At 42.5% G+C, this 18092-nt stretch overlaps 1 protein-coding gene across 2 annotated transcripts; it reads left to right on the top strand.

The window, feature by feature from the left end:
• Positions 1–39: 39 nt before the first annotated feature.
• On the top strand, positions 40–15707 carry LOC133412414 (phospholipid phosphatase 2-like). Of its 2 annotated transcripts, none has more exons than XM_061695583.1 (6): positions 40–649; positions 10094–10245; positions 11972–12234; positions 13293–13350; positions 13423–13599; positions 14492–15707. In XM_061695583.1, the coding sequence occupies exons 1-6, from the start codon at positions 589–591 to the stop codon at positions 14597–14599; spliced, it is 819 nt and encodes a 272-aa protein (XP_061551567.1). In that variant the 5' UTR covers positions 40–588; the 3' UTR covers positions 14600–15707. The 2 variants fall into 2 exon arrangements, with proteins under 2 accessions (XP_061551567.1, XP_061551566.1); XM_061695582.1 differs by having other exon boundaries at positions 14462–15705.
• The last annotated feature ends 2385 nt before the right edge of the window (positions 15708–18092 follow it).

The following is an 18092-nucleotide window of genomic DNA, read 5'->3' on the forward strand; positions in this document are numbered from 1 at the left end:
CAGGTGAGGGGTCACGACGTCACACAACTGCGTCGACGGCAACGGCGTCACACCTGTGGTCGAAGAAGACAATAAAAAACTAAATGGCCGCCTCTCTCAAAATAATTTTGTCCGGATTTCTTGTAAAATAGTTTTTTTTTTAACTTGTTTTTGTGTTCGTACCTTAACTTTGATGTAGCGCACATTTATCCAGGTCGAGGTGAGAACACAACAATAGAATACGTAATTAACAACAAGCTAGCCATTTTTTACGAACGGTAGCGCGAAGACAAGAAAGGTGTAATATTCGTTTTTCTGTCTACTTCACCTGGAGGACCTTTTACCATCAAATAAATGACGAGGGTGTCGTGAGAGGCGGTATCTACCCGCTCCCTCCGCCAGGTGGTAGTGGAAGGGAGGCTGGCCAAAGCCTCCTCCCCGAGTCCTAGCTCCTCCTGACTGACGCCCGGCGCGTCACGCTGCCCACCAGCCCACCTTTTGGAAGTTCCACAGCAGCACGGCAGGTACGCCGAGGGGTCGGCCGGAAGACGCGGCACCGCTCAGCGTCAAGTTTGCGGTTATTTTTACGACGACAAATCGGGGCCAAACATGACGGAGCAAGGGAAGAAGGTCATTCTGCTGGTGGTGGATGTTCTCTGCGTCTTCATCGGTGAGTTGTATTTAGTTATTTATCTTTTATTGTTCAAGTGATGTGATTGTAAACAAAGGTTTTTTTTTTAATTATTAAAACAAGAGGCAAAGTGGCGCCGGCGATTGCTCAACACAAGCATATGATTTATCCATTTATCATCTTTTCGTAGACCCCACAACAAGTTGCACCATGCAGACTAGACTGGAAAATACGTATTAGTAGATACATGCCTACCTTCATTGAGCCAATTAAAATACATATTTTACATTAGAAAATCTCACAATGTCTCCCAAAAATATTTTACTCCAATAATGATTATGCGTGGTGACAGTGTAATAACAGTAATTGTTCTGCCTGTCACTATACGACGCTGGCAAAGAGACATGATTTGCAGTAAATAAATTGCAATTTTGGATTATTTCCTGTTGGAAACCTGATGATCTCTCACGACACATGAAAAAGATTTGTAGTCACCAGCACCGAAAATTGTTCTCTGACTATCTTGTTCAAACAGGCCACAGTCGGTGTGTGTTTCCCAACACACAAAGAATGCTGCAGGGTCTGTGTTATATACACACACACACACACACACACACACACACACAGTGCCATAAATTTTTTTAGGACTGTTAACGTCTCATCTTGTTAGACTTGTAATAATGCACCAACTCAGTTTTTGTAAGTATCCAGTGAGAGCAGGTTTTACAAACTTGATCACGTACGCTGCAGTGTTGCTATAAACCCCCCCCCCCCCAAAAAAAAACATAAATTTATGATGGAGAGATGAAGATCAAGTCCTTTGTTGTCATTGGAAGCATCATTAATCACCATTTGTCAGTAAAATGCAGTCGAGGAGCTCTTTCGAGTCCTATAATATGCGTCTTTTTTTCTTTGTTTTTGTGGGGTTTTTTTGTCATTTATCTCATGCCATAATTGTTTAATTGATTTATTCTTAATGGTATATATAAATATTAATAAAATAAACCATTTCGTACACAGATTTTTTTAAAATAAAAAAATCAGTTCATTAAATCTAATTAAATTATTTATAAATAGTTTCCAAAGTGAGTGAATTATTGTTATTAACATGAACTGTTTTACAGTAGATATTTTATATCCACACTTTTTATTTACCCTCCAAGATTTTTTACTGTTGAGAGGCTGAAATTCCGAGGATTTGGACAATTTTAAGTTAACAAGGTCTCTAAACGTTTAATCGATGAATTGATTAATACTAGCACCTCGACTCTTACTACTATATCTCATCAACTTAGTTGTAGTCAGTACTAGCTAACTACATAAAGTTCTGTTGCCTGCTCACGAGCTGTATGAAAAGTATGTGAACATTACCTCAAACTCTCTTTGAAAAATTGATGCTGCAATCCATTGTCGTTGATGTCGCCATGGTAACGGTTGTATCCGTTTTTCGGTCCCGCTGCCCCTGACAACTTGATTTGACAAGATGTAGCCCAATGATGCGATTCAGTGGTATTGCAGTGGTATTATTTATTATTATTATTAAGTTTGTATGGCTTTAGTCTGACATATTGCCATCGTGAGTGACCAAACTTGATTTATAGTCTAATCCACAAAAACTCACGTGTGTGTGTGTGTGTGTACAGTACGGTAAACAAAACGGCATGTGGCAGCTTGCCAGGGTCTCCAGCGACGATACCACAACTCCTCCAAGGTGTTGTTGGTGTCACATAGTCGTCAAAGCACGGTGTAGGTGGTGAGAAGATACCAGGAGCTACTGTGCGCCTTCAAGTTGGAATGTTTGCTGTAATTCGAGCTGCTGTGTGCTAGGCATTGAACGACGAAAGATTTTTTTATTTTTTATCATCGACTGTTATGTGATGAAAACCGAGTCGACGTCATTGATGTTGACTGACGTAATAATCGCGTGACACAACGAACGGACACAACCACACACTTTTTTTATCGATTCGTTGTTGCAGCCCTAGTTTGATCAACTTTGCATGATTAAACACAATGACTTTATTGGCATTATTGTTCATTTGTATAGGGGATGTATAGGGGAGAGGTGTGCCACAACAATATAATGCGTTCCTAGCTTTTATAACTAGTCATATATATATATTTTTAAATTTTGCCTGTGATGCCATGACGAAGCATAATGTACTTTACTGGCAATTAAAACAAATTGCAAGTGTATGTACAGGGGAGAAGGGTGTGCCAATACACTATAGCTTGTGTGTGCTAATTTCATAAAACTATGTAGAACTGTGAAAGATTTGAGTTTTTAAAAATAGTTTGCACGATTCCGCAATTCCTTTCCGGCTATAAAATAAATCTGAGGACGAAGGGTGCGCTCAGTACACTGTATACTGTACATGCTTATCGTCTGGGAATTAATTTCATGAACAACTAGGTAATTCTTCTGAGTATTTTTTAAACATAATTTTTGCCCCAAATGTTCATGTTTGTTTCTCCAGTCCACCACTTTATGACCACCTCCACTGAGAATCTTCATGACCTTTAGGCCTCCACACCCTTCCACTCAGGATTACTGATTGGAAAAAAAGAGTAAAAATAGACGGTTGTTGCAAGTCCATCAGCACGTTAGGCTCGCTGCTGGTGCAAAGCTCAGGTTTCAAGAGATTGAAAACGGAACAGCTGGTTTCACTCTCTGAATAGTCACAGATAGAAGAAAGGACGATGAGAAAGTGAAAAGGACCGTCCGGATTGTGCGGCTCCAAGCTGAAACGCAGCGATGAGCAGCGGGTTACGGATGGGGATACGAATTCATTAAATGATGATAAAGAATTGTGTCAATTATTGATGAATGCCAAATGGTAGGGGTGTAATGGTGAGGTTTTTGTAGTGAGGTTTTTGAGTATATTGTACATAGATAAGGGACGGGAAGTTGAACTGCTTCACAATCTAGCCGCACGTCTACTCTGTAAACAAACAGCGTAGCTCAAACTCTGGCTAGCAGACTGACTGGACTTGAATTTTTGGACTCAAGCAAAGAAATCACTGTTAGTAGGCAGTATCCAAATTCTAATGTTATAAATAAAAAACATATGCCAATACAGTAAATACTGTTAAATTATTGAAGAGACAATTTCTCAATGGACAGTTTTGTTATTGAGCATATATTATTGCGGCAGTAATAATACTGTTTTGGAGGTAGAGTATATGAATGTAAACATTGCTTGGATGGGGGATACAATTGCAAAGTAAAATATGATTTGAAGATGTATTTTTCACAATAACCTGTAGGAAAACAGACAGAAATGACTAAAACCTATCGAGAACGACGGGGCAAGAGTCAAGAAGAAGAAGCGCGAGAAAAAGAGAGGTTTTTCACTTCTCCTGCTTTTCGCCTATTTGCCACACGTGTACCGTGAGCCTTCCGGCAATACCGTGAGTCTTCTTGCAATACCGTGAACTTTCCCATGATATCACAGTAATAATCGTACCGTGAGATGAAGACCGTGATAAAACCGAACCCTGAGATATAGATATCATTGTAGCCCTAATAATTAAATAGATTAAAAAAAGAATTAAACCATTTTTGTCACACTTTCTCCTTCAATACACACATTGTCCTGCTCATTCTGGTTTGTGCGCCTTGGCCACCTGGGGGCAGTATAAGACCGACATACAGATAAACTGTAATGGAGAGTCGGCTCCTATCGCATTTCTGTACGGCAGCAATATTAGTTGTTCTTTGCAGAGGATAAACAATATATGCCTGCAAGTACTGTTACAATATATTTCTAAATGCGTTGCTCCACCATTTGTGATCAGATATCCATTGCTTAAAGGGTCCACCCCATAGATGCTAATTGTTAGCCTGTGTGCCTATGGTGTTTCCCATTGTTTGCTAGCATTAAGATAGTGGCGGTATGTAGTTGTTTTAAAAACACAATGTGTCATCATCTTTGTTTTATGTTTAGTTTGACATTCACCTTCAGCTGACTTAGTTTTTTTGAAAGATGGTTTACCATCTGCTAACTGTTGCTCTTTGTGATGTGCGTCGAGTCACCTGCTACCATACAACCTTCATATCTCGGAGTGTCTCATGAAGTCGACAATGGAGAGAATACAAGGCCTTCAATTGGATGTGTTTCTTTTTCTTCGTACGTATGAACAATCGGTGCCACGTCGGCCTTGTACTTGCTGGGACCTCTTTAGAAGGACACCTTGGGTTGTTCTTCACCCTACGGGCTGATGACTGACAGGTCGGAATGATGATAACCATTCTCTGGCTTTTTTTTCTGCACCCCCCCCCCCCCCCCCCTTTTAACCACAAGATGTATTTTGCACACTGTCAACCCTCCGATCGTCCATTTTGTGGACAGACTGTCCTATCTTGGGTGCTGTCAGGTTAAAATGTGGGGATCGGCCTGTAGTTTTGGTGTACAACACCAATTCCTATGACGTTGGGTTAAACATAAATAAAAACAGAATACATTGATTTGCAAATCATGTTCGACCTATATTTAATTGAATACACGACAAAGACAAAATATTTAATGTTCAAACTGATAAACCTTATTGTTTTTAGCAAGTAATCATGAACTTAGAATTTTATGGCTGCAACACGTTCCAAAAAAGCTGGGACAGGTGGCAAAAAAGACTGAGAAAGTTGCGCAATGCTCATCAAACACGTGTTTGGAACATGGCACAGGTGAACAGGCTTATTGGGAACAGGTGGGTGCCATGATTGGGTAGAAAAGGAGCTTCCCTGAATTGCTCAGTCATTCACAAGAAAAGGTGGGGCGAGGTTCACCGCTTTGTGAACAAGTGCGTGAGAAAATAGTCCAACAGTTTAAGGACAATGTACAATTGCAAGGAATTTAGGGATTTCATCATCTACGGTCCATAATATCATCAAAAGGTTCAGAGAATCTGGAGAAATCACTGCATGTAAGCGGCTAGGCCGAAAACCAACATTGAATACCCGTGAGCGGCACTGCATCAAAAACCAACATCAATGTGTAAAGGATATCAGCACGTGGGCTCAGGAACACTTCAGAAAACCAATGTCAGTAAATACAGTTCGGCGCTACATCCGTAAGTGCAACTTGAAACTCTACTATGCAAAGCAAAAGCCATTTATCAACAACACCCAGAAACGCCACCGGCTTCTCTGGGCCCGAGCTCATCTAAGATGGACTGATGCAAAGTGGAAAAGTGTTCTGTGGTCCGACGAGTCCGCATTTCAAATTGTTTTTGGAACAATTCTGCACGTGTTACAACAAGCGTGGCTTCGTAGTAAAAGAGTGCGGGTACTAGACTGGCCTGCACGCAGTCCAGACCTGTCTCCCATTGAAAATGTGTGACGCATTATGAAGTGTAAAATACGACAACGGAGACCCCGAACAGTTGAACCGCTGAAGCTGGACATCGAGCAAGAATGGGAAAGAATTCCACCTACAAAGCTTCAACAATTAGTGTCCTCAGTTCCCAAACGTTTATTGAATGTTGATAAAAGAAAAGGTGATGTCACACAGTGGTAAACATGACCCTGTCCCAGCTTTTTTGGAATGTGATGCAGCCATATAATACTAAGTGAATGATTATTTGGTAAAAACAATCAAGTTTATCAGTTTGAACATTAAATATCTTGTCTTTGTCGTGTATTCAATTAAATATAGGTCGAACATGATTTGCAAATCATTGTATTCTGTTTTTATTTCCGTTTAACCCAACATCCCAACTTCATAGGAATTGGGGTTGTACTTTGTATGAAGTCACAGATGTGATCATGTCATGACTTCATCTGTGTGTGTGTGTGTGTGTGTGTGTGTGTGTGCGTGTAGTGGAAACGATCATAAGAAAACTCCCACCCACTAAAATTGTGTGCATGTTTTCATGTCCCTGTGTGCGGGGGACAGATGGGGTTGGAATGTGCTGAATGTCCACAATGAAGCTAAACTCTCAATCCGTGTGTTTTATTTTGCCCCCTTCCCCTCAGAGGTCAAACGTCCATCCTGTCATTATGTGTTACCCCTCCATCTTTGACCGTTGCCCTCCTGTAGAGACAGCAACAAACCCCTTTCACACAGCCTGTACAAGCTGCCAGTTTTCTGCTTTTTATCCGCAAGCGTTTGTTCTGTGTAAGTGGCACCGATGCGGAATGGGGGTGAGGAGAAGTTGCAGTAGTTGGGTGTACACCGGGTTTTGAGCGCCGTCGCCCACTCAGCTCTGTGCCGCCCGACCGTGCCAGCTACCCTTCCGTCTTGAAGCCGCGGCGCATCACGTCAAGGGAAAAGAAGTTCAGTTGTGCTGTCCAAGTTTTCATTTTATAAGTTATGGCGTTCTCAAGAAGCAGTGTTCTCCTGTTATATTTGAGGGAAATCTATGCCACGGTCCTTATAAGTTTGTGTTTTGGAGCAACATTAGGTTAAAATAAAACAAGGCTTTAAGTAAAACTTTGGCACACTACTGTTTATCCATACTTGAGGCTACTTTTTCAAGTTCGTGTTTGACAGATGCTAACTGTCACTGCAGATTGTTATTTATGTGCTATTTTGGGGAAAAGTTTAAATGTCACTCATACACACGCATACATACACACATTCTCAGTATCTGCCAAATGCGTGTCAGAGTAAAAGTGGGAACTATTGACTCTTGCTGCCTCACAATCCCATGCAAAAATGAAAGTGAGAAACTGAAGAGAAAGTGTGTGTGCTGTAGAGCTCCCATCGTTTTAAATTTCTGTCGTGTCCTGTTTATGAAAAACAAAAATCCCATGGCAAGTGCAATACAACTTTGCAGGGTACGTGTCTCTCTCATTTCAGTATTCTTAGAGGTCTTTTTTTTTTTCTCGAGCTTTCCCTCACGTTGACATTTTTTGCAGCAGGTCCAGACAGGCTGTCCTGCGTTCGTTTGAGAATGTCTTCCAGAATGACCTTTAAAACTGACAGAAACATAATGCATCACATACAAAAAAAAAAAAAAATCACCTCGGTTTTCTAATTGACTGAATATTCCCCCCAAAAAAACTTCAGACCAGTAACATTTTGTTTTGCAGCACGCTATAATAAATAAGACAAGCTAGCAACGTAAGCAGCTGTGGCTAAAATCGGCTTGTTTACATCAAATGAAAAAGAAAAGGGCGGGGGGGGGGGGGTCCTTTTCTTTCCATAAAGATTCTGTGAGTGAGGTGAAATGTTGCTCCTGCTGTAACACTCCAGTGTGGCGTGGACTCAGCAGCTGTCGCGAATGGCCGCGAGGCAACAAACTCTAGCAAAGTGTGTGCGGAGTCTGCCCACCCAGACCTCAAACAAAACGTTCACCTCTAAACGCTTACCTGCCTCTATCTCTGCCACCCTCGCTGATCCTCGGGACGCTGATCATCGAGGCCCTGAATAACAGGAACACTTTCCACTTCCTGCTGGTGGAGAGGGTCAATAGGAAGTTGTACTTGCGTCTGATCCCAAATTCCATCTTGTTTATTTTTCCAGAGTGGAATCGGTGGGGGATTGGGAAAGTTTGAAACAATCCTTTCCCTTGCTTCTTTTGAAATCTCGGCTTAGAGAAACTGTCTTCACGAGAGCCTCTTCATTTTCTCTGTAAAAGGTGACACGAATAAAAAAACTTAATGTAAAAACGTCCAGGTACAGAAGCTATAGGGGGTCCTCGGTTTACAACGAACCCGACATACGAGGTTTGGAGGTTCAAACGACGCGCAATTAAGTTTGTGCATCAGCGTAAGAATACGTGGTCACGCGGTACAAGAAGGTATGCTCAGTTAGCGCTGCACTTGTATTTGTGGCCAAAAGTGTTTTTCATACAAATATTTGGTGTAATTATGACTTTACTACTGTCCCCAGACTTAAACCCTACAGAGTATGCATTTTAGCTTTGTAAAGAGGGGACTTGGAGTAATTTACCCAAATAATACAAACACATCAGGATTTGTTTGCTCAGTGTACTGTATTTCCATAGCTTTGCTAAAATTGCAAAACTAACAAACGATCTTAAATTAGCTCATGATAACAACTGAATATGTACACTTGTCTATATATATATATATATATATATATATATATATATATATATATATATATATTTTCTTCCAGATTAGACAGAACATCAGAAGCTGGTGGTTTTTGGCTGGCACAAAGCATTCTTAGAGCCGACAACATCACTCAATTCTTTTAAAATGATCAAAAGGGTGGGAATATCTTGCTCCTCTAAATCTGTCACGTCATCGTCGTTAATGCACGCTGCATCTTAATCAATCAAGATATTAACCGCAATTGATTATCTGTTTTGAATGAGGGGATTCAAAGTTCAAAAAGCAGAGATACCTGATAAAAACTATATACTGTAAGTACAGTAAGTAAATGTTTGAATTACTTCCCACCACTGCTGCCATCCCAGAGGTTTTTGGGATGTCTAGTACGAAGAGGAGTCCACTTCTTCACTGATTGTGCCATGGAACGAGCTGGATGGTGGTTTACCGCGCTAGCGGCGCGTTTGTTTTGACGGCCGGCCGTTGCACAACTGCGGCCAAGTGCGTGGCCGCACTGGCAGCAGACTTGTGTCACACAAGCACTCTCTTATCAAAATGTTATGCTTGCACCCTGCAGAGCAAACAGTAGCTGGGAGCGCAGCACACACTGGACCTGTCGGAATAATGGACGTGACATTTCTGAGCCAGGGGTGGGGGTTTCCTTTCATCTAAACTTAACTTGAATAAGGGAAATTACGAATTGACATGTTTTTCACCACAGCAACTACGACTCCTCTTTGAAACCGGGTCACCAGGTGTATTTGGTTCTCTTTCAGAGAGCCGGTCCCACACTCTGGAGGAAGGAAGCAATGTGTTAACTGAGAACTCTGCCTCTCTCATTCTTCATAAACCGAAGCTTAAGAAAACCATCCATTCTTCCCTGGTATTAGCTTTGGCAGTGGAGGGACGAGTTCAGGAAAACAGGAAAAGTCATTTGAATTGTGGACTATTGTTCAGCTCAGATTTAAGAGACAGCATTATATCCTCTGCTCTTAAATTCTACTTGTACTTGGAGTCTTTTGGTCACAAAGCATGTAGTCATTTGACCTTTTTCTACCTGTTGACGGCCTCCACCAGACACAAAGGCTAGCCCGGGCCACTTCTCCATGGCGACGCCGATGACACATTTCATTGGAGCGCCGGACTTGACTGTTTTCACTGTGTGGTTTTAGCTGTTTCCTGATCAGCGGCTCATTGCGTCATGCAGCCTCCCCTTGGGATGGACCCGAGGTGTCATCGCAGAACTCGCACTGAAAAACACTTGAGGTGTATCGTGTTGGCTGACGAGCCACAGTTAAACCATTTTGCATTATATTTGGCTAGTCCGATCTGGTCTTGTTTGGTACTTGTCTTAGTCTTAATTTGTTTGATGTGGCGGGCCGGATCTGGCCCCCGGGCCACCAGTTTGACACCTGTGCCTTAATGCAACTAAATCTGCAAATCTGTCGTGATCTTCTCCCCCCCAGCGGCGCTGCCCTCAGCCATCCTGACGCTGATGTTCAGCCCCTACCAGAGAGGCATCTACTGCGACGACAAGAGCATCAACTACCCCTACAGGAGAGACACCATCTCTCATGGAGCCATGGCCGCCGTCACCATCACCAGTTCCATAGTCATTGTGAGTAGATGGCCGTATTCCGAGGTCCGGCCCTCCACACCCTTTTGTATGGCCTGTGAACGCTTTCTATTGTCGGTCCTCAATATATGTGGAGCGTAAAGAGGGCCCAAATTACTTTTGCATAAGGCCACTCTCACAAAAACAGTACAGAAAACAAAGAAACCACAGAACAAAGACTGCTCTTTTTTGTATGAAGCAGTTATAGGGGATAATAATGAGAATAACCAAAATGCAGGAGCCATTTTGTGATGATTTTGTGATTATTAGGATTCCCGCACAGAACATATAACATCCATCCATCCATTTTCTGAGCCGCTTCTCCTCACGCGGGTCGCGGACGTGCTGGGGCCTATCCCAGCTGTCATCGGACAGGAGGCGGGGTACACCCTGAACTGGTTGCCAGCCAATCGCAGGGCACATACAAACAAACAAACAACCATTCGCACTCACAGTCACACCTACGGGCAATTTAGAGTCTCCAATTAATGCATGTTTTTGGGATGTGGGAGGAAACCGGAGGGCCCGGAGAAAACCCACGCAGGCACGGGGAGAACATGCAAACTCCACACAGGCGGGACCGGGGATTGAACCCGGTTCCTCAGAACTGTGAGGCTGACGCTCTAACCCGTCGTCCACCGTGTCGCCCATGTATAACATATTTAGTCAAAATATACAAGACGTATACCTGCTTCGCACTCTAGCCACATGTCTAGTCCATAAACAAACTCAGTGCAGCTCAGCTTCTGGTTAGCAGAAGTCAGGAGTAGCTTTATGTTTAAAATTACAACAAACTACCAGCCTCTCCTGAGCTATTCCGATGGAGCCAAAGCAATAACAAATGGTATGTTTTGTGTTTTATAGTGTAATGATTCACACATCTTCAAACTTCTCCGAAAAGAAAAGATTTAAGCTGTTGATATTTTAATTTTAAATGCCATTAAATCTGCCCGAAGGAAAGTACCAACCCGTATTTTTTGGCATAGTCTTACACCACTAGCAATTATACATTGGTGCGGTCCACCGTTATAACCTGATGTGCTTGAAAAACTAAAACTAAAAAAAATAAATAAACTGCTCCATGGTGCAAAAAAGGTTGCGGATCGCTCATCTGGATGAATGCGAATCTACACAGACATTAAGAACAAAACATAGTCATTAACAAGCACATTGGTCATTTTTATCAGCATTATGACGAAAAATTCCAAATTAAATTATGGTATTAGGCTAACAATGTACACAATTGTGAACCCATGTTACATAAACTGCTGTATTCAGTTGTTCAATTATTCAACACAAACAAACAAAAATAAATCTCATGTGAAGGTTCACATGCGATTTATCAAGTCTCGGCTAGCATAATAGCCTAACTAACATGCTAGCACAAACTGACGTGACGTCACACATCTTAAGCACACAAATACGTGCGCTAGCACTTTACGCTAACGGTGTGAAGTCATTTACAGTAACTCACCTTTTGGCACTTCCACACAATGATGGCCACCAAAGTCCGTTTGGATGATTGGATGCACCCACCCGCCCGCCACCCCTTTGCGTGCCACTGGGGCTATAAGATAGGTGACTTACTCGTTGTGTGATCATTTGTCTTGCGTGTGTTTTTGTTATTCTGCTGGTAAAAAAAATTAATTTAAAAAAAAAAAAAAAAGATATGGCCTGTGATGAAAACAAGTTTGAGACTCCTGCTTATCGGTGTGGTTCCGCTGCTCAGATCACAACCGGCGAGGCCTACCTGGTGCATACCAAGCGTCTGCACTCCAACTCCCAGTTCAACCAGTACCTGTCGGCGCTCTACAAGGTGGTGGGCACCTTCCTGTTCGGGGCTGCCGTCAGCCAGTCGCTCACCGACCTGGCGAAGTTCACCATCGGACGGCCCAGACCCAACTTCTTGGCTGTGTGCGCCCCCGCCAGCTGCAGCGGGTATGTGCTGCACATCAACTGCACCGGCAGCTTGCGCAACGTCACCGAGTCCAGGTGGGTCCCAAAGGAAAAAAAAAAAAAGGACGTTTTATGAGAATTATAATGATAACCCATTTGATTTGACGGTGCTTTTCAAAGTGCACAAAGGCGCAGTACTATCAAGCAGTAAAAGCAAATAAAAAACACAAGAAACATTGCTGTAAATTAAAAAAAAAGAAAAAGACTGGGCAAGACTGAGACTAAAGTTATTTACCAAAAAAAATCATAATGTGAAGTGAAAAGAATTTATGATGAGAAAGTTCCAGAAAAAAAACAAAATTATTATCCAAAAAAAAAGAGAATTAGGGCTGTATCTAAGAGGGAAAACAATGATGGTGCTGATTTTATGCAAAATTATCTCAGCAATGTTTGATTATGCAGAGAAAGGTGTCATTTAATTTTTATGTAATTTAACAACAACAGAAATTGTACGAGTGCTAGGTTGTTGCTATAGTTAAATATAAGAATTCAATCCAGAAAATTATATCAAAAAATAAAAATGAAATTAAAAATGTTTTTATGTTACTATTTCATGAAAAATAAAGAAAAAAAGACATTTTTCATTTAAATGCAGAACAGTCAAACGTGAAAGCAAATTAAAAAAAACTACAATTTATAAAAAACAAAACTAGACTGAGAATTATTTATGATAATCTTGTATTAAATTTGAGCTTTAAAAAAATCTGAATTTCAAGTGAACATTTTTAAATTCACCCGAATAAAATTCCAGAAAATAACTGATGTTTTCATTTTTTGAGAATTAATTCAACAGATAGCGTAGATCAGTGGTTAAGTGTGGTACAAGTACCACTAGTGGTACACGAGCTCCCTCTAGTGGTACTTGACAGCATGACTGAATTAAAAGTGGCTTAAACTTTTTTCTTTTTTTTTTTTTTGTATCCTGTACAGTTACTTCAGTTTATGATTTTGCCATACTGATGGAAAAAAAAGTAAATGTAAATTGAAAGACCTGAAATATGTTGTGCCTGCCACGCTCCCAACCTCAATGTTGACAGCTGACTAATGCATACAATAATAAAACACCCCGGTACGCTTTCAACCCCATTTCTCAGGTTGTCCTTCTACTCGGGCCACTCGTCGTTCGGCATGTACTGCATGCTCTTCCTGTCGGTGAGTTTGCACCACACGCGCGCAATACACGCGCGCAATACACACACACGCTGACTGGACGATGCTGCTCAGCTGTACGTTCAGGCCCGCATGCAAGGCAAGTGGACGCGTCTGGTGCGTCCCACCGTCCAGTTTTTCCTGGTGGCCTTCTCCTTGTACGTGGGTTACACGCGCGTCTCCGACTACAAGCACCACTGGAGCGACGTGCTGGTGGGACTCCTGCAGGGGGCGCTCATTGCGGTTCTCACTGTGAGTACAGCAGTACACTACACCAGTGATTCTCAATTGGTGGGCCAAGACCCAAAAGTGGCTCGCGGACACCTAGTAGAAAAAAATACAGTGGTCCCTTGTTTAAGAGTTTCTTTGGTCCCATGACCACGCTGGTAACCCAAAGCGATGTGCATGCGTCGAACCCTGAAATGTCGGATGAATGGAGCCGTGCGCGCGTCTGCAGTCAGCGTGTAAGTCAAAGTGGTCTGCAGACGCGCGATGCGGAAACTACGGAAGAGCCTTAACACACACATACAGACGCTCCACGTTGATTTGATGGTGAAACACAGAAGACACTTGCAACCAAGCTGCAGTAATATTGTCACTTTTCGCAGAGGATAATGAACACGTCTGTGTCATATGTTCAGTCTCCGCATGTTGCTATCGCTTGGATTCAAATATGTTGTTTAAAGCTTTTTAAGTACCACTGCCACGCTAATTTTGCTAGCCCGTCTGTGGCATTTTCATTGTGTGTTACCATTAAGTTAGCGGACTTTTGTAAGTCAAAGTTTGATTAAATACACTGTGTGTAATTCTCTGTTTTTTATGTTTAGTTTTCCAGTAAACTTCAACTGGTAGTGGCAATAAACGGCTTGAGGCAAACATTCTGCCTCTTTTTTTTTGTTTTAAGAATTGTTCACCATCTCGTACTGTAATTTAAAAACAACGAAAAAAAGGATTGTTCATTGTCTGCAAAAACTGCTGCTTCTTGTGAAGTTCGCTGCCACCGTAGCGCCTAACAAAGAATTTTGCTCCCAACTCAAGACAGAAAAGTAAGTGGTGGTGTCACTGAAAAAAAATAACTGACTATTTTAAAAATGTATTATTATTTCTTGTTAAGGTTAAATATGTCTCGGACTTCTTCAAGCAGCGTGGCGAGCCGGCGTGCACGCGGACGGACGCGGTCGACGGCGAGCGTCTGGAGCGCAAACCCAGCACGCAGCGCACCAACCACTACAACTATTCGCCACCCGTATGACACGCCGGCACGCAGCCACCGACGCCATTTCATGTCCGGAACCACTAACTGGGACTTCAAATCCCCTCCACCAACACACTTGTATATCTACAAATACACTATAAAGTCAAATGTACAAGTATCGTCTCAATATGTGCAATGATGCAATATTTTTGTTATGGTTTGTTTGGAGCGTTGATGCTGTGACTTGATAGGGGGAAAAATGTGTGAAAAAAACCAAACAAACCTTTTTTTATTTTTGGGATAAGACTGTTGCTGCTTTACCACTAAATTTTTTACATTTTACAAGCAGACCACTCACTGCTTGAGCTAACACATTTTTATTGCAGTATTGTTTTTTTTTTTTTTTTTATATCCATGACTACTGTACCTTATCTAATAAACTGTGCTGTTATTTTTAACAATGTTTTAGTGCTCACATTCTGTGAAGAATGAATGCATGAGGTGTAGTATTAGGAGTTTTCAGAATATATATATATATCCATCCATCCATCCATTTTCTACCGCTTATCAGGGTCGGGTCACGGGGGCAGTAGCTTTAGCAGGGGCGCCCAGACTTCCCTCTCCCCAGCCACTTCCTCCACCTCTTCCGAAGTGATCCCGAGGCGTTCCCAGGCCAGCCGAGAGACATAATCTCTCCGGCGCGTCGTTCCCGGGGTCTCCTCCCGGTGGGTCGTGCCCGGAACACCTCACCGGGAGGTGTCCGGGAGGCATCCAAATCAGATGCCCCAGCCACCTCATCTGGCTCCTCTCGATGTGGAGGAGCAGCGGCTCTACTCTGAGATCTTCCCGGATGACCGAGCTTCTCACCCTATCTTTAAGGGGGAGCCTGGACACCCTGCAGAGGAAACTCATTTCTCTAAACTAACTCTCATTTCGGTCATGACCAAAAGAACAAGATCCCGGAGGATCACTGCAGACGCCGCATCGATCCGCCTGTCGATCTCCCGTTCCATTCTTCCCTCACTCGTAAACAAGACCCCAAGATACTTGAACTCCTCCACTTGGGGCAGGATCTCATCCCCGACCCGGAGAGGGCACGCCACCCTTTTCCGACCGAGGACCACGGTCTCAGATTTGGAGGTGCTGATTCTCATCCCAGCCGCTTCACACTCTGCTGCGAACCGCTCCAGTGAGAGTTGGAGCTCACGGCTTGATGAAGCCAACAGAACCACATCATCAGCAAAAAGCAGAGATGCAATACTGAGGCCACCAAGCCGGACCCCCTCTACGCCTCGGCTGCGCCTAGAAATTCTGTCCATAAAAGTTATGAACAGAATCGGCGACAAAGGGCGGCCTTGGCGGAGTCCAACCCTCACCGGGAACGTGTCCGACTTACTGCCGGATATGCGGAACAAACTCTGACTCCGGTCGTACAGGGACCGAACAGCCCGTATCCGGGGGTTCGGTACCCCATACTAAAGAAGCACCCCCCACAGGACCCCCCGAGGGACACGGTCGAATGCCTTCTCCAAGTCCACAAAACACATGTAGACTGGTTGGGCGAACTCCCATGCACCCTCGAGGACCCTGCCGAGGGTGTAGAGCTGGTCCGCTGTTCCACGGCCAGGAGGAAAAACCACTGCTCCTCCTGAATCTGAGATTCGACTTCCCAACGGACCCTCCTCTCCTGAATAGACCTTACCAGGGAGGCTGAGGAGTGTGATCCCCCTGTCGTTGGAACACACCCTCCACCACCCCAGTCTCCCAATCCAGAGGCACTGTCCCCGATGTCCACGCGATGTTTCAGAGGCGTGTCAACTAGGACACCCCCACAATATATATATATATATATATATGTATATATATATATATATATATATATATATATATATATTGTGTGAGTGTGTTTGTATATTTTCTTACCACAATAGAGTTGGAATATAAAGAGAAAAAGTTGTCATTTTATCAGAATCAACTCATTAATTCCAAGAAAAAAAAATGTTTACGAGACTTTTTTTGCGATCTCCCCGCTTCCTCTGATGGCTGCTGCATGTTTTCCATCTGAGCTGTAGTGTTGACACAGGATGCAATGGTTAAATCCATCGCTCTCTGCCATAGCATAATTTGCATAGCATAGCATAATTTGGATTTAAAATTGTGGTCGTTTTTTGTTTGTGTCCTTTGTTTCCTATAAGGACGACAAACTTTTGATGTTGCACTTTCCTAAGAAGAAGAGATCTGTGCAATATATTTATTTTTGCACTTTCAGCTGTTACAGTCATCTTCAGTTTCTTCATACTGTAATCTTTACTGAAAGTTACTTATGTAGTTAAAATATGACATGTTTTGAAAGGCTATTTTTGAACAATACTTTCGATAATGGGAAAATGGGAAAAGAACAGTTGAGTCCAATGCTCAGTCAGCTGACAATTCAATGGCCCGCTGTATTAGCACAGCAGGAAACTCTACTGTAGCTTCGATGTCACTTCCGCTCTGCAGCTCGTAGTGATTTTGACCAACATGGCGGCCCCTTACGCCGATTAATTAATCTATTTAATTCTTATTCCACAAATGCAATATTAATCGGAGGAGTGTGCTTTGACTAGCGCTGTCACACACAATGTGTTATTGCTTTCAAATTGTAGGGATTTAGTTCCCCTTTAAAGAATTGTGATGTTCAAGAGAAAGCATGGGACATTGTTCTGGCTGCTTTCGTCGCTTTTCCAGGGCTGAACGTTGCGTCAGCAGAGTAACAAACAAAGCAAAAAAAGGACTTGAATTGACGCTTCTGAGGCGTTTTCATGGCGTTGAAAAGTTTTCCCTCGCGGCCTCGCAAACTGGAACGCTTTTGTGCGCACAAATCCAGTTCCTTCCTGCCTTTTGAAGACATGGAAACTTCTTTCCTTTTTGCGCACAAATGTTTTTGGGTTGTTTTTCCATAACAGCGATTCATGTGCTTTCGCTGCGGTCTGAACTCTGAAGTGATGCCGTCCTCGTGTGGGGACCTGTTGCTGCCTGTGCTTGTTACTTCTGAATGTCTCAACTGTGACTCAGCGTTTTCAAATGCCTTTTTTTTTTAAATAAAGGATACACAAGTATGTCCTCCTCCCCCCAGGATTTAAAAAAATTGCACATTTGTCAGTGATATGCTTTTGTCAAAATACTCCAAAGATCAAGAATTTGAGACATTATTTTACAGCATACTTCTTGCTGTGGTGATCTTGGCTTGTTTTAGGGGTGGAGCTACCACATCCCGCGCCATATACAGTGGATATAAAAAGTCTACACAACCCTGTTAAAATGCCAGGCTTTTGTAATAGGGGAAAAAAAATTGACCAAGATGAAGAATTTCTAAACTTTTTGCGCCATTAATGTGAACTATAACCTGCATAACTCAATTGAAAATTATGGGTGGGACTCTATTTCTAAAAATCATCTAATTAGTTCGAGGCCTTGTATTTAATTAATCGCAATTAATCCCATTTTAATCATAATACAGTATTTGTCCTAAAAGGCAACATAGTTCAAAAGCATTTCAGTGGAGACTGAA

This window comes from Phycodurus eques, chromosome 14, assembly GCF_024500275.1.
Source record: "Phycodurus eques isolate BA_2022a chromosome 14, UOR_Pequ_1.1, whole genome shotgun sequence".
NCBI lineage: Eukaryota > Metazoa > Chordata > Actinopteri > Syngnathiformes > Syngnathidae > Phycodurus > Phycodurus eques.

Coding starts and splice junctions, on each gene's coding strand:
- LOC133412414 (XM_061695582.1), top strand. CDS start 589: ATGACGGAGCAAGGGAAGAAGGTCATTCTGCTGGTGGTGGATGTTCTC. Junction 10,246..11,971: donor TCACCAGTTCCATAGTCATT/GTGAGTAGATGG, acceptor TCCGCTGCTCAG/ATCACAACCGGCGAGGCCTA. Junction 12,235..13,292: donor CGCAACGTCACCGAGTCCAG/GTGGGTCCCAAA, acceptor CCCATTTCTCAG/GTTGTCCTTCTACTCGGGCC.